We start from the raw sequence: 16,956 nt of genomic DNA on the forward strand, positions 1-16,956 counted from the left end.
ATTAATCCCTTATTGAAAAGGATAAATGATGATAAACGGATCAAGGGATACGTCCTTGATAAATCCCTTAAAATCGCAGCTTTGGCGTATGCAGATGACGTGACGGTGATAATTAGAAACCAAAACGAACTGTCTTCAGTTATGGAGATATTACACCATTACGAACAGGCATCAGGTGCCAAACTGAACCAAGACAAAACTGAAGGGGTGTGGTTTGGACATCCGACCAGACAACCTAAAATGATGATCTCTCTTTGTAGGGAGATTAAAATTCTGGGTATATGGATTGATAATACTGACTCTAGTTTACTAAATTGGAATAAGAAAGAAAATGAAATTAAAATGGAAATTATGAAATGGGAAAATAAAGATACAAATTATAAAACACGTATTAATATTGTAAAAACACACATAATTTCGAAACTTCTTTTCCTTGCCGCAATTTTTCCTCCCCCGAGAACAACTGTAATGAAAATAAGTAAGATGTGCATTAAATTTATCTGGGGATCCAATCGAGAAGTGACTAAGAGGAAATTTATGTACAAGAGTAGGAAGCACGGGGGCTTGGGAGCCCCAGACTTAGAGATTGTTTTGCGAATTCCTTTTATAAAAATTACTCAAAGCGCAATTTCTCGGGGTGCCCCGTGGGTTCGAGGGAAGGAGCAATTGTGGCAAAAGAAAAGGGGCAGGGCCAGAGCGGGTGTTCCATACCACAGACTTATGTTCGGTGACTTATCAAGTCAATGGGAACAATATAGTTTAAATTTTCTCCAAGATAATACGAAAAATATCTATAAAAAAATTAATGAAACCAAAAATGAAGGTGTAATTCAATATAAGTATGCAAATGAAGATGAAAACCTTTCAATAGTTAAAAATATACAAGACAAATTATTATCTGAAAGCATGAGAGACGTGGTATGGCTCATCTCGCTCGGGCGCCTCCCTGTGAGAGCGGTGGTAAAATGGAGTTGTTTTGTTACCACCATGAAATGCCCTATGACAGGTTGTGATGAAGATGAGACCCTAGAACATCTCCTATTGGATTGTTATAGGACAACTGAGATCAGGCAGAAAATGACAGAAATTGGCTATGATGTGGATGTTAATATTAAAGCAGTTAAATATGGTTTGTTTAAAGAAAAAATGTGTGACGACAAAAGGAGACTCTTTTGGTTAGTAATGTGTGTAATAAACACACATATTTGGAAAACTCGTGCCAAAGGAGTGTTAGAACAAAAGATGATAAGTAGTGATGTGGTGAGTAAACATATCATTACAGACCTGCGGAGAAGACGAACAATGGACCTGAAACTTGGGAAAGTTTTCCCCTGGAACGAATTAAAACTGTAAGTCTTGTGAGCGTTGTGTGGACTCAGATGCTAGATTTTCCTCCTTGTTTCTCCCTTTTGTATGTGCTCAAGGTTTTGTATATGTAATTGTATGTGTATGTGCATTTTATATGTAAACTTGTTTACTTTAAATAAAGTTAGAAAAAAAAAAAAAAAGTAAAGGGAGTTGCAGTAGTCTAATCTTGAAGTAACGAAGGCATGGATAAGTTATGACTGAAGAAGCTTCTCGGATGAGAGGTGAAACATCTTCAAGCAACTTAGAAAAGTCCAGACGGTTTTCTTTCCAAGCTCCTTAGACAACAAAGAAGGGAATTCCACACAAACAATTTTACCATATTCATTTATTAAGCACAGTGGTAAAGCAAAAAAAGCAACAACAACTGTGTGCTTACCTATAACCTAGCTACAAGTGACTGAAACTAGAAAAAAAACGGAAAAGCCACAAAAGGGGAAAAAAACAACAGCAAGAAAAAATAAATAAATAAATTGGGTGCCAGAAAAGCCTCAGCCTTCTTAGAGGAGGGGGAGGGTGGCAGCCATCTTAAAATTATATCACCTTACATAGGTTCCCAAACAGGTGAACTCCTTTTCTCATAATGGATGGGAAGAGCCACTAATGATGGTCTGAACAAAAAGGAAATAAAAACAGGCCCACCAAACGATAACACGACATTAAGGCCTCACAGGATGTAAAACGCATTTTTCATCATAGACCACATACAGCTCACTTCTATCACAGATGGGTCAAACCAAACTCCAATTTCTGTCAATGTAAAGATGTTTAAATACACATGTATACAATGTTATAGTGATTTCATATTTCCAAAAACTGTAATGCAATGGGTTTTTGTATGTTTGTTTTGTTATGGAGCAGGATTGTTTACTAAGTTTGGATCCTAAAACTTAAAAAAAAAAAAAAAGTCAAGAACCAAAGAGGAAATACATTTTTCATAACACAGGACTAAGGAACACCAAGGGAGAAATTAAGCTGTAAACCAACAAGACAACATGACTAAATGAGAGGAAGAATACAAGAAATAATCTAAACATTACACAACTCTATAATGTCATGTAATGATTTAATATGAAAAACTGTAACTCAGGGTAAGCAGATCAAGCACATAAAAAATATATTCTCAAGCTTTTTAAACAGTATCAGTCAAAATGCATAAATAGTTTTACTTAACTACTGAACAATGACAAATGGAAGATATGAATTATTTACATCTTAATATTGCTTTTAACAATCCTCACACTACACTAGTCCCTAAAATGGACTAATTGCAGCCTCTAAGATGATCAGCATATGTACTTAAAACAAATTTTAACATTTTTAAAGACAAAAAACATTGACATTTGACAGTTGATAACATTAGGATTTACAGAGTTAGTGATATTTCATCATCTGGAGTGCCTACAAGTTGATCATAATATTTCTTCACCATCTCAAACTCTGTTGAAACATCTGAAAAACAAAATATTTTTTGAATTGTTTCCCCCCAGAGTGACACACATATGTGTGAATGAGTAATCAGTTATTTATTCATTTATTTTTTTAAAGATAAATATATAGACAAGACTGCAAAGATAAAGAGGGAAGGGAAACAATTTGAACCAATGTAATTACATCAAACTGTTTACCTGGGAGTAAGCACTCTCCAGCTTTGAATGAAAGTCCAATAGATTCCTTCATAGTTTTCTCCAGAGTCTCCAAGACGTATACCTAATTTAAAATTTTAAAGTTTTTCATCACTTACCACAGACTAAGATACTGTGTTAAAGTTGTATTTAGAAGGTTCTCAGACTGGATGAAAAATATGAATGGAAACAACCATTTTTGTATAAGGCTAATCCAGTTAAATACAGAAAAAGGCTTCAGGTGAGTTATGAGAAAATATGTTCATCATAATTCTTTATAAAACATGACAAACCATCAAATCGTGCAACTTCTCCAACATGGTGTTTTTTGCCTGTTCAAACATGTCCTTCTTTGAGTGCACGTGGTTCTCAATAGTCTCCCTCATGTTGTACAGCGTGCCTTCTCCTGTAAATGCTAAAGCCTCTACAAAAAGACAGAAAACTCTTCAGACTTTTCATGCCAAATAATTCTAAAAAATAAAATATCTGTTTCACTGCCAAGTTGTGAATCTCTGATTTTATTTCTTACTCTTGTAGCCTTCTTCCATAATGTTCTCAATCGTCTCTGTCAGACTGCTGTAGACATTTTTCTTCTGTTTCTGGATGATTCTGCTCAGTCTTGCCTTAATATTTTCTTCCTTACAGACAAACATGAAATAAGGATGAACTTTACCATCAGTCCATTGATAGACAGTAAAGTTTCACTTCTTACCTCTGTCTTGAGAAATCTGAGTTGCAGTTCAGCATTTTGGTACTTTTCAATCAGAGAATCAATGTCAAGTGAAAATGTCTTGATGACTCCATTGAATGCTCCACAAGTTACTTCATTTCTAAAACATGTAAACATTGTAGATCATAATGGCTTAACTGGCAAGTTTATATGTTATAAATTACATATCTTGAATGATATTATGTGACTGTTTAGAACATGTTTTTATTACGGGAAGGTTTTTCTGAATTCTGCACCAATGCTGTCAATCAGACAGGAAGCCAACTTCATATTAAGGTTTATTGGTTTCCCTTTTTTTGGTTTGTAGATGCCACCATTCTCAACGACACACTTCGGTAAATTGTAAAAAGCACCACCATTCTTTCCCTGAAACACAAAAGAAAACTCAGAATTATTGCATTTTACATTGTCATGCAAAATCTGTATGTATTTTAACTATGATTAAACTACATACATCATACAAGAAGTTCTTGAGTTTTTCTCCATATGAACGTTTGGATTTCTCAACACCATCATCAAGACATTTTTTTAAAGCCGTATAGGCGTCTTCCATTTCTTTTCTGACATTATCAAGTTGGAGGCTCATGTTTATCTCAAGTTCTTCACACACCTCGCCTTTTTTACTATTCTGAAAAATATTTTTATTAGTAAAACCATAAAAACTACTTGTTGTTGTTTCTTAATGAAATTCAGTTGGTTTAAAAAGTCACTCTCCTGTAATACGGACCTAAGAAGCAAAATAGAACAGCAAACCTACACGAATCAATCAAATAATAACTCATAAATTAGTAACAAAAACCAATAAAAGAAACACAAATACATATGAGAAATCCAAACATTTAAGAGAATATTATTTTGTATCTCTTACTTGACCTTACCACTCCTCTGGAGTTGGCGCCTTGAATCAAAGACAGAATCCCGTGAGCTCCCTTCACATAGTTTACCGTCTCTGAGTGACAGTCATTGAGATCTTGCAAAAATCTCTGAAGTTTGGTTATTTCTGTTTCAAGGACATACATACATAGTTTAATTAAAATTAAACAATTCTTCTTTCAATCAAAGAAAACTGAAAAAACATTAGCATTCTAGCTATGCATGTTATGTTTACATAAAGGAGACTTCACCTACCAGTATCTTCTGGACTTAAGTAGTTTTCTTTTAGGAACTCTTTGGAGCTCACTGTGAACACTTTGAAAGTGTCGTCAGTGAAGTGTTTCTAGGGAAAAATGTGATTTCAATTTAATGCAAATGTGGAGAGAGTTTGCATTAGACTCTCTGTCGGACTATAAAATTCACCTTAATCTTGCTTTGCTTGTTGAATTCTATCTTTATTGCATCCTTGGCTTGCACATTTCTTTCAGTTAGTAGATCATGGAAATCAGCTGACGAACTAAAAAAAGGGGGGTAACACACACACACACACACACACACACACACACACACACACACACACAAAGAAATATACTTGTCTCAATGGCAATAACCCACCAACAGACTAATGAGGTACCTTCCTTAAGACTGTAATGGATATTTGAGAAAAAAGTGATACAAATCAAGAATGTTTGTGATAATGGAAAATAAATGACAGGAAGACAGTGGGAGAAACAGGAAGTCTACTTCAGAGTCGGAAGCTCCTGCAGAGTTAAGTTGACGGTGAATATCTGAGATTTTACGGGTGAAAAAAAGAGATAAGAGAATTACAAAAGTCAGCAGAATACATATGGGAGGAGAATATGTCTCGAGTTTTTGTAATTTTACTGAACAATGAAAAGAGAGACCTGGAGTTACCTTCATTAGAACTGATTAAACCAAAGTAGTATGCGAATTTGGCTGAAACAATGCAGTACTTATAGAACAAAACATGATCATTATACATTTCTTTATGTATAGCAAGTCCAGTTTTCTTGAATAGACGTTCGAGTTGGCGTCCTTTAGCTTTAAGATGACGCAGGTTGGGGGTAAACCATAGTGCTGAATGGGAAAATGAGACAGTTCGATGTTTAAGTGGAGCAAATATGTTACGAAGGTTATGAAGGTTGACATTATAATGAGAAACAAGTTCATGAGGGGTTGAGGAGCTGTGAATAGATGGAAGGTCATGGATGGCAGATCTCTCTGGAAAGAGGGATTTTGTCATTGTCCATATGAATATTGAAGTAGTCAAGAAGTCACTTGGATAAGTGATGAAATATTTCTCCCACAAAACGCTACATCCAGATGAACAGATTCAACTTTTGGAGACATGATCTAGATGGATTATGATTTGTTCGGAAGTTTCCTATAATCTCATAGATTTTGTACCCATACATAAAGCTGCCTTGCCTGCGTCACTCTCAAATAACTCAATTTCCTTCTGACCAGGCAATTCTCTTTTCATTACTCAGTGCACCTTATTTAGTAAACTTTATAAAATTGTCTCAGCGTCTGAGACTCCTTTTGACCTAAATGTTCTGCATTAATAAAGCCAAACCCTTTGCTTCACTCTTTGTCTAGCCTGGGTTGATCTTCTATGGAAACACCCTGCAGCTGATCAGCATGGGAAATTTACTTACAGATCATCTGAGTCATCAAGAAGATCAGACTTGGTGCAGATAAAGTGAATTTGCTGACATTCGCCACCATTTCCAATCAGACTACTGACACTGTCCAGGATCTCCCAGGCCTCTTTCTCTGACGTTGCACGATTAATTTCAGTCACAATCCACACAGTAGAACAATTTCCAAGTATCTGAAAGGAGAATAACATCATCGTCTCAATGCTTCATCAAAAGATGACATTACTGTTTGCACAGAATAAAGCAAAGAGCAGTAAATGTGAATTACCCCTTTCCACATCTGATCTCTGCACTTGTTACGGTCGCCATTTCCAGGAAGGTCCACAAGTGTGACATGCTGGAGAAAAGGATTGTTTGGCAACCTGACAGTCACACACTTCACCAGTGGCCAAAACCACTTTTTTCCTTCATTACCTTCTCCTTGTTTTGAATCACTTCTTGTGTATTTGACACATTCTGCAGAGAGTTCATCAGCCTGCAATAAATAACAAAAATAAAGCAATGCAAGACAGTTTTACTTCAATCCTACACTGCAAGTGTGTTACAGATTGCTTTAAAGAATTACAGTGCCATAAAAGATGACAAAAAAGCAATTAACTAGTCTCAGTAAAAGTTTGCATGAGTCATTAATTTTAGATTTAAATGTGATCAGCAGACCTGTTTTATATCCGTGTGGAATAGTTTTCTATAGGAGATTGCTGCAAAAAGTGCAGCCTTACCTAATGCCCACCCTACTGTTACTCATTTTATATTAAGACTTAAAATCTAGTTGGTATGGTGAGTAACCTTCAGTAACAGTAATAAATCACTGTGTTGCACATAGTGAAATCACCCAAGAATCAAACTGTTAAATGGTGTAATTTAACCCTTAGATACTGTTCAGATCAAAAGTCACATTTAACAGCAGTAAAATCTTGAAATTTGATGACTTTTCCTAAAATGACACACACACACACACACACACACACACACACACACACACACACACACACACACACACACACACACACACACACACACACACACCCCTTGAATTTTGAACCAACTTTTCAAATATAAACAGTGTTTAAAATGACTGATCCATCCATTCATTCTCTTCAACTTTCTAATTTAGGGTCTCAAAGGGGGCTGCAACCTCTCCAGTTGCCATATGGAGACAGTTGGGGTATACCTGGAACAGGTTGCCTGTCTGTCACAGGCCTAAAAAGAAAATATGTCTGAAAATGACAGATAATATAACAAAATAGAACAGATTAATTTTTTTTGTTAGTGGACAATTGTCTCATACACCTCTTACTGTAGGTTGCACAGTTCCTAAATTACTGAAACCAAATACTATACTTAATAACAGCAAATTTATACAATTTTAACACATCACACTTCCTGTTTAGTAATAGAGCGGTGATGTCTTACTGATTCACATGACAAAATCTTCCTCCTGCTTTGGGGAAATTCTGGAATTTCTCTGAAATATTTTCCATCCATAAGATCTTCAAAAGACTTTCCTTTCCATTCTTCTCCATAGAGCGCTGAAAACTTTTCACTGATGTCATGATAGTCATTATCAACATCCATTTCACAGTCTTCATTATCCCCAATAAATTGATGAGATGACCACAACTCATCTTTCCACTCCTTAAAAACAAAAATGCTTCTCAGTTTTATTAAAAGGGCCTAAACCCAGAAAAATAAGATATTATATTTCTGCAGCTAAAACTAATTTTACCTCTGGTGTGATGAACTCAATGTCTGCCTCATACTTAGAGCCTTGCATGTTAGCCTCCACTTTGATCATGACTGAGGTGCATGCACTGACACTTCCAGAAGGCAAAAGGTTCTTCTCTTCAATGATGGCATTTATCAGAGAACTCTTTCCAGCCCCAGTTTTACCAAAGACACCAACCAGCTCCCTCTTGTCTGTCTCCAAATCCCTAATTTTTTTCCTGTTAAATGAGAGGAAGAGTTAAATTTTTACCTCTAATTTGTGGATACCAGAAACAGCAAATAAAAGTAGCTGTACTATACAGACTTACCAGAAATTCACAAGAATAAAAGTCTGGCAGAAGTAAATCAAACCCAAGTGAGACTAACTGTGATCCACACTTAAAGCATTGGAAGAATTCATTTTCTGTTTTAACCTGTCTGTCAGCAATACAACTTTAAAGTAACTAATAAAGTAAGTAATAGTAAAAATACTTCACCAGTCAAGAAATACATTGGTGAATACTAGCACAAAATGTAGGTTCATGTAGGCTCAGCAAAAAGAAAACTGTTATTTCTTGTAATGAACATCCCCCAACAATAAAAGACAGCTCATGTGCTCCCAAACAATGGAGGTCTTGAGTCTTACAAATTAAATAAGGAATGAATGTCCATGTTACTATGATTATTTATGATTCTAGAATCACTTGCTAGCAAACAAACAAACAAACATGGCTTTCTAACATGGCTATACAGACACAACAAAGAATATGGAAACGTAATACTCACTTCAGGAAAGCACTGAGCTTGTCTTTTTCGTGTAGTCTGGCATGGACGAATTTCATTATGTTTTTTACATCAGACAGCACGATTGCTTCTGTAAGCAAAGAAGTAAATAATTATTTAGCAGGAGCTATAAACCAGTGAAACCATCCCAATGATCCTTTCTCTGAGTCCTTTCTGAATGACCATCTCACCATATCACTAATTTCTCACTCCACTCTCACTTGTGAACAGGACCCAAAGACATATTTTACTCGAAGCAAAAGTGCTTTCCTGAGTGGCCACTCCATTCTTTTCTCACAGGATAAAATACCTTCTCGAATTCCAAAAACCCCAAATAGATTGGTTTGGAAAACTCCCGTGCAACCTCAAATATCTCTGACAGCATAAAATGATGGTACAGTGTTTTGTGATGACTACGAATGCTGCATTTTCATTCCTGACTCAAAAGGTTCATCTAATAGCTGGACTCTCCTCTGCACTGGCAGTTCGGAGTTTTTCGTTCAGCTACTGCCAGATCTACATTCCACTTGGCCTATCAGTAACTGCCAGCTGATTCTCGAGCCCCACAAGCTCAAAACCATGAGTGACAGGATTCCTCCCCAAACCTGATCCCTCCACCTTCAGTGCCCACCAGGGCTTGACTGGTAATCTGGCATACCAGACATTTGCCTGTTTTGCCAATGTGCTTTTAGACCAATGACTGCTGTGGACCATCCACACAAACACTGACAGCTGCCTATTCATTAATTAACTGCTATCATTAACTGACACTGTTTTACCCAATCAAATCGCTTAACACAACCAGGCCCTCTCCACCTTTGCTGTGCACTCACACACCTTGTAGAACAGAGTTTATTGTGGAAGAAGTGGTGAAAAGATGAACCTGAAAAGCTAAGAGAGAAAAAGAAAAAAAATCCACTTACAATAAATGCAACAAAATATGTCAAGGTAACTGACACGTTAGCAGCTGCGCCATCAACGGTGGTACCAACAACAACACCGACACCAACAAGTAACAAGCCCTCACACTCACAGGAGGCTGATGTTACTAGCATCAGCAAAGGAGAAGTACAGGAGGGACAGAAGTCCACAAAAGAGCGAGGAAGGGATGGAGAAAGGTGACATTACCACGGTAAGAAAATAGATGAAAGGACATAATTCGGGAGAAATTCAAGGATTCCGGTAAAATGAATGGTTACTTTGATGATATGCCACCTAATCTCTAAACTGCGGCTTTTAATTGTCACATGTTACATTGCAGTGCAACTAAGATATGCTAACCAAACAACAGCTGTACATCTAGCATCTAGACTAATTATAAAACAACAAGTATCTCATTGTTCCAGCAACCAAGAGAAGTAACTGCTACCACAACTCAAGACTGATGCTGTATAACACAAATGCTATGGTATTGGTGGGACAGGTCACGTCAGGTCAGAGGGGATTTTATGATCACCAGATCTCACAGAGCTCCAAGAATAACAGGTGTATTCAAGGGATTGAGTACGAGAGCAGCTGAGCTTAAAGAAAAGATTGTGGCTACGCTGAAAACCTGGATCCTCCATGGTTGATTACCAAGAGTATAAGACGTATCCTCTGACAGTCTACTAGAAGAAGTGCATGCCAAGGTCAAGGCAGCACAGAGGGAAGTTAGCCAATTATTAGAGCTGCAGAAAGGTGTGATGAAGAAAGGGATGCTTAAAAAGTATAGCAAGCTACCCATGCCCAAGGCCTTATAAACTGCTAGGCAAAGACTCATAGCCTTCACTAATCACCTGAAGAGGTACACCAGAGAAAGAGAGGCCAGGAGACAGTCAGGACCCATTAACCAACCCATGGGCTGGAACTGGGGAAATATGAGTAACTCGGCCCTGCCAACCACATCTCACTAAGCTACTGGAGTAGTTCAGCTCCTGCCAGTCTCAGCAAGAGTAACTCCGGTTTTGAACACTCCAGCCCCCTTCAAGATGACTGGTTCTGAGCTCATGGTGTCTTGTAGTAAGCCCAGCTAAGTCAGGCTCCTCGGCTCCAATGTTAGTCAATACAAAATGTAATACAAAGAGGAAAAATGTTTGAACATTATGTATCATGCTCATAATATGGGAACTTGGCAAAAACATTAAATATTTAATTATGGTATATGTGGCATGCGAGCCGTTGCCTCTTAAAAATTCTATTTTATTAACATACTTTTACACCAATAAACCAATGAAAAAAATGCCATTTTTGTTAAATGGCATTGTTTATAGAGAAATACCCAAGTATGGTCTTGGTTGGGAGCTACGTTGTCGTTTAGCTGGTGGTTGCAACTTGCTGGACTCGTCTGGATGTTCAAACCTTCTCTTTCCTAATTGAATAAAAATAAAATAAAATAAAAATAAAAATGTACAAATAAATAATTTTAAATGGGATTTGCTCAGGAGTGAAATTTAATACTCAAACTGACTGGTATTATTCTGTCCAAGTGAAAACACTGTTGTCTTGAAAATACTGCTAATACTTGTAATATAGGTAATAAAGGCATACATCTTACCTTTATCACTTGTGGATGCCAAAACCTGGGGATCAATGTACATTTAATGCATGAAAAATTATGTAATCAAATATAGGAATTTAATTATATATAAATCTTACCTGATCTATATCAGGTGCTTCTTTTTGCTCCTGTTAATAGTGCAAAGTAACTGAAACACTGTAATTGCTATTATTGATCTTGGCCATTTAAATGAAATTGTATTTAACTTACTTGAACAGACAAATTGACTGTTTCCTGATTTATGTTTTGTTCTTCCTAGTAAGAACAAAAAATTCCAGGTAAATAGTTTTGTGTTAATGTGTGTTTGCATATACTAATCCAATTCTAATATAAATTCACAGAAATTGAGATTTATCAGACCAAATATAACAATATGCAAAATAACTTTAGAAATAAACTGACTGAGAACCTTCACAGACAACTTTAGAAATACTAATTACATGCAGTACAATTACTTTTTAAAATTTATTTATTTATTTATTTCTGTGTCTGTCCCGTTTGGTTCTTTAGCTGTCAGAATTGTTGTCTGAAGGCCAACAAAGATACCCAACGGATTTACTTTACCAAGTGGATCATCACAGCTTTGCCGTATTGGTCCATTTGATCAACATTTGTTATTATTATTTATTTTATTTTCAGTTGTTACAGATGGGACAGACATGGTTAGGGGATAGGAAAGGCAGAAAGAAAGATGAAAGAAAAGAAAAACAGAATGGAAGAGGGACAGTGCGAAAGGGTACTTAAAAAGAAAAACAAAAATCTCGCTGATCACCTATTAAGAGAAAAAAAAGAGAAAACAAGCAAAAAAAGAGAGCAGCATAATAAACACAACACAAGTACAATTACCTTTAACTGCTTTAATTTCTGCTTGAACGTTAATCTTGGTCCAACTTTTGGAATCAACTTATCAATGAGTTCATCATTAAGTTCATATAAACTTTCCTGTGTAATTTCTTCATCTGTAATTAAAAATTTAAATCTTAGTAATGCAGAAGTGCAAATCATTTTAAAATTACTACACATATGCATATGATGAAGGAGAGTTTAGTTATTGACACAGCTGTTAAAGTGTAATTTGCCCTCACAGGGGCAATTTAATACATTGGCTCTTTGAATTGAAGGCATGTCATTTGTGTTTTCTTTTATTAATTTATATTTTACTTTTCTCTGTTAAATTAACAACCTACAAGATGCTACAGAAAAGTAACTATCATAACTATTATCGAGATTTGTATAAAATGTACCAATGTGTTGCCGTTGGTGCATATGTACTACTCCAGTACAGTAGGAAAATTACCTGCTTTGCTGCTCAACAAAGTTGCAGCATTTATGTCTACACTAACAGATTCTTTTTCAGTATTCATTGGCTACTCTCTTGCTACAAGTTGTTGCCGCAGTGGGTGGCTCCAAATGCTTCATTAGGCAATATGCTCTTCCTGATACAGACCCAAATCTCCAGCTGGAAACAATCCAGTGACCTTTCGCTTGCCAAATTGTCATGTTAAACATCACATTATTATTCTACAAAATCTGTGCTCATCAGTGATGCATAGGTATACCTTACCTTCAAATTTATCCATCCACTTTTGTAGATCCCATTCAGTCAGTTTGTTTCTCACAAAATCATCCATGACCACAAAGAAAAACTGAAAGATAAATTGTAATTTCTAATCAAACAACAAAATGGCTAGGAATAGGCAGATATATAAACAATACGTTTAGAGCAAAAGTTCAAATAGTTTACCTGCTATTGAAGATGCGGTAGAAAAGGTTCTTTCAGAGACGGTGAAGTCAGCCAGAAGGCATAGACTGGGAACAGTCAGGAACAAAAACAAAAAAGGAGAAGTCCAACAATAAGTAGAAGTTTTAAAAACAAAAGTCGATTAAGGTAAAAAAAAAAAAAAAAAAGCAAAAAAGGAAGAGAAGGTAAGTAGAACAAAAGGAGGTGAGTGGAACCAGATCTGAACATAAACAGATGCTAGTCAGAGGATGAGTAAGGGTAAGTGCGAAAAGGTGGAAGAGCTAGTGTTATTGCAGAGGTGCCGGAAGTGGCTGGATGTTTGACTATAGGATCTTAGTGGACATGTAAAAATAAGGAGTGAGTGAAAGACTAAATATTGAAACACTGACATTTAGTTTTGTTTGAATGTGGGAAAAAACCCAGCTAGGAAAAATGTAAAAGGAATAACGTTGGTAAACAAATACATAAAGACAAAACAAAACTAACAGCAACTGTTAGGTATGACAAGCAAATGTGTTCTTTGAAAACACTCAGATTCTTTACCATTTTGTCAGAATGTCAACACAATTTTGATAAAACAGCACAAAAAGAGTCTGGGTTTACTTCCAAAGCTATGTTTAAAATAAAAATTTATATAAATAAACACCAAACTTAAAAAAAAACAACTTTCCAAAAGGAAGTTCTCTGAAGAATAAACATAAATGACATGACGCAGATTTGTTCCATGTCTTCAGTATTTATGTATTTATGTTATTCATCTATGTTTATGTTATTTACAAGGTCAGAAAGGCTGCAGGAAGCAAGATTGATTGAATGAGTGATGAAACAGCATGGCAAGATTGTTTTCATAATGCATATACAATTTCGCCTAATACAAAACTTTCCAAAAGATGCAAGAATATATGCATTTACCAACAGTTTTGCTGTATCATAACTGGGTAAAACTTTAACCTTATTAAAACGGCCTTGATTAACTATGATGTGTTTTTGTCCTAAGTAACATTATCAGTGTTTTTAATGACACTGAAGGTAATCTATTCAGCAGCTGCACTGAATCCATGAAATAGTCACAGGTCAATATTAGTAAAGCTGCTACTTAAACCTGAGACTCAAAAAGACAAGATTTTGAGTTCCCCATCCCTGTCTTGCACACACACTGGTGCAGTTTAAACCAGAGGTCCATAAATAATCAAGACACATGGAAGGTCCCACCACTAAGGCATCCAGTCACTTCCACTTTATTGCATCAGCCCCTGATAAAAGGAAACAAGTTATTAATTTATATAAAATATTCATCTAAAAAAAAAAAAGCCTCTGTGGTTAACCCTACTGCAGAAACACTGGTGCAGCTGCAGCTAGAAAACGGAGAGAGGGCCTATGTAACTACAGGGGTCCAACAAAGAATGGCCACGCATCATACTGATGTCTTCGGTAATTTATTTTTCTCTCTCTCTCACTCTTATTGTCTTCAGACACCATGAAAACTGAAGAAACACAAAGTTTACAACATAAATGCTTTGAGCTTATCAGTCTCTCATATCAGTGTCCATAAACAGTCTTGTGCAAGCAGAACAGAAAAAATGCATAATAATGGATATCACAAAAATGTCCTCTCATTACCAGTGTAGAACACATATGCAACATTATACAAACAATATACATGAAACCATACCATGTGCGCCTCTTGGACCACATGCAGAATAACATTAACGTTGAGGCTGTAGATGCATCTGTAGCCATGTATCCATGCTAGCTCCACAATGCCATGGTTGTGCTCTCAACCAAACTCTGGTCATGTGACAAACTCTACCTCATACAAACTTTACAGCACTTTACATATTTAACAAACCCATATTTTGTAATCACATATTTTAGAAATGTTTTTTTTTTTATTAATGTTAGACTTTTATCATCTTATCTTGTAAATAAATGAACTAAATTAAGCATGAATCTATCACAGAAACATGAAATAACCAACTTTATTTGAACTGTCTCAGGGACAGTTACAGCCTACTTCCAATGGTGTAACACAGTCCTGATCAAAAGTTTAAGACCACTTGAAAAATGGCACAAAAAAAAATCATATTTTGTATGGTTGGATCTTAACAAGGTTCCAACTGGAGCTCAAACATGCAAAAAGAAGAAATGGGAGTAAAACAAAACATTTTTAGAAGGTTATTGAAAACAACGCTTAAACTGAAACAGGCTGTTTTACAGTTGATCAAAAGTTTAGGACCACACCTCCAAAAAACCCAGTAAACACCCAAATAGAAGTGTTATTGTTGATCACTTCAAAAATTAATATTAATTGTTATATATTCAAACTGCTCGAAATGAATAATTCAATACATCAAAAACACATTAACAGGCTTCCATATGCTCTACATACGGCTTAAAGGCTATTCTAAAATCTTAAACCAGAGCAATGCACAAAGATCAAACGATCAAGATCAAATCACTGCCCAGACAGTTACTGAAATGGGAAGAATAAAATCCGAACGAAAGAAGGGAGAAAACAAAGCATAAAGGCAAAGCAGCAGCACTTCTGTAAGTGTAAGCCAGAGAAACAGTAGCGGCGCCACTGTAATGCTATCAGCCGCCCACCCACATGCTGTGAATGCACGGTAAAATTAGCATTTACAGTAAAAAGACGATTGTGACAGAAATAAAGCTAAGACCGTGAAAAATCAAAGTTACAAACGGCGTCTTCCAGTTCTCAGAATGGAGGTTTCTGCAGCTACGACCTATAAACACACCTGTTTACTGCGAAGTAAAATCATTAAATGCACAGAATTAAAACATACCAGCAATCGGTGGAGGGAAAACTTCAGAGGAAACAATCCGCAGGTGATCTATACAAAAACATGAGTAGCACCAATCAACAAAAATGTAACCAATTCAGTCGGAGGGAGCAGAAAAATTTACACGACTTCTACCTGTAACAGCTCCAGAAGGCAGGTGACGAAGACCCGGATGTATACAGCAACAGGTGAGCTAGTGAGGGATGCTTAGATGGAAGGGCGTCTAATTCGTGATATCGTACCAGTAGCTTTATTCTGAAATAATCCCCCTTCCTTTAATTTTGTGCCGGAGACTGACGAGGTACAACAGGTCCGGGGGTGGGGGGGATATAAACCACATATTTGTTTAATATTCACATTGACGGACATAACTTCAAGATTTGACGCAAAAGTAATGTCATCCAGAGTAATAGATAGTCTCGAGGACAAGTGTAAAAATAAATGTCTTCGAAGACATTTATTTTTACATTTATTTACATTTATTTTACACAAATAGAAACTGAAACTCTGGCAAGTAAAAACTATGATCAAGCCATTTGCATCACATTCATTTGCAAATCGTGTAAGGCTAATTCAAAGACTTCATTCAGGAGGAACGCCCTCCTCCCTGCCATCATTGCTTTATGCACAGTCACAACAAAAACAAACATTACATTTGACAACACGGGGCAGACGTGTGTGCGTGTGTGTGTTGCGAGAGCAAGAAACCAATGATGTCAATACGAAGGACCAGAAGAGTCAAGTGCATCGAAGTGCATCTGTGTTAAAATAATGAATAGTGTAACAAAATACAAAATAATTTTATTCATTTAAAAATTAATAAATTAATGTATTACTTAATAACTTAATAACACAATTTATAAATCAATGTTTCAAAATGAATTATTAATCAATGAATAAATACTTCAAACTAAAACAGATTTCACAATTTTTTAACTCTCAATAAAAACCTCATTTCAAAAAGCATTTTAAAATGACAAATTAGAAAAAACTGATTTTCAAGTTGCAATTTAAAAAAGAGAAATAAGTAAATTAATTCAAATATCAAGGTTTTTAATTTTCCATTTTTGTTAAAATCCAAGTTGAATTTAAAGTGTTTAATTGGATAGATAATTT

General features: G+C 35.9%; 1 protein-coding gene across 5 annotated transcripts; it reads right to left on the minus strand.

The window, feature by feature from the left end:
• Positions 1–303: 303 nt before the first annotated feature.
• On the minus strand, positions 304–16,049 carry LOC147332583 (nuclear GTPase SLIP-GC-like). Of its 5 annotated transcripts, XM_086289229.1 has the most exons (24): positions 15,976–16,049; positions 15,844–15,891; positions 13,043–13,107; positions 12,863–12,944; positions 12,145–12,257; positions 11,509–11,553; positions 11,397–11,426; positions 11,296–11,320; positions 11,020–11,109; positions 8,766–8,853; positions 8,002–8,218; positions 7,689–7,910; positions 6,544–6,750; positions 6,273–6,448; positions 5,017–5,110; positions 4,849–4,936; positions 4,599–4,720; positions 4,175–4,348; positions 3,932–4,086; positions 3,703–3,820; positions 3,520–3,628; positions 3,284–3,414; positions 2,994–3,075; positions 304–2,817 (listed from the first exon to the last, which is right to left on the minus strand). In XM_086289229.1, the coding sequence occupies exons 4-24, from the start codon at positions 12,927–12,929 to the stop codon at positions 2,732–2,734; spliced, it is 2,439 nt and encodes an 812-aa protein (XP_086145355.1). In that variant the 5' UTR covers positions 12,930–12,944; positions 13,043–13,107; positions 15,844–15,891; positions 15,976–16,049; the 3' UTR covers positions 304–2,731. The 5 variants fall into 5 exon arrangements, with proteins under 5 accessions (XP_086145355.1, XP_086145354.1, XP_086145357.1 ...); XM_086289228.1 differs by having other exon boundaries at positions 12,145–12,944; XM_086289231.1 differs by lacking the exon at positions 4,175–4,348 and having other exon boundaries at positions 12,145–12,944.
• Positions 16,050–16,956: the final 907 nt, after the last annotated feature.

The sequence above is a fragment of the Aulonocara sp. 'chitande type north' Nkhata Bay genome, linkage group LG4 (genome assembly GCF_057382095.1).
Source record: "Aulonocara sp. 'chitande type north' Nkhata Bay isolate Kocher_YH1m ecotype deep benthic linkage group LG4, A_spYH_male_GT1.1, whole genome shotgun sequence".
NCBI lineage: Eukaryota > Metazoa > Chordata > Actinopteri > Cichliformes > Cichlidae > Aulonocara > Aulonocara sp. 'chitande type north' Nkhata Bay.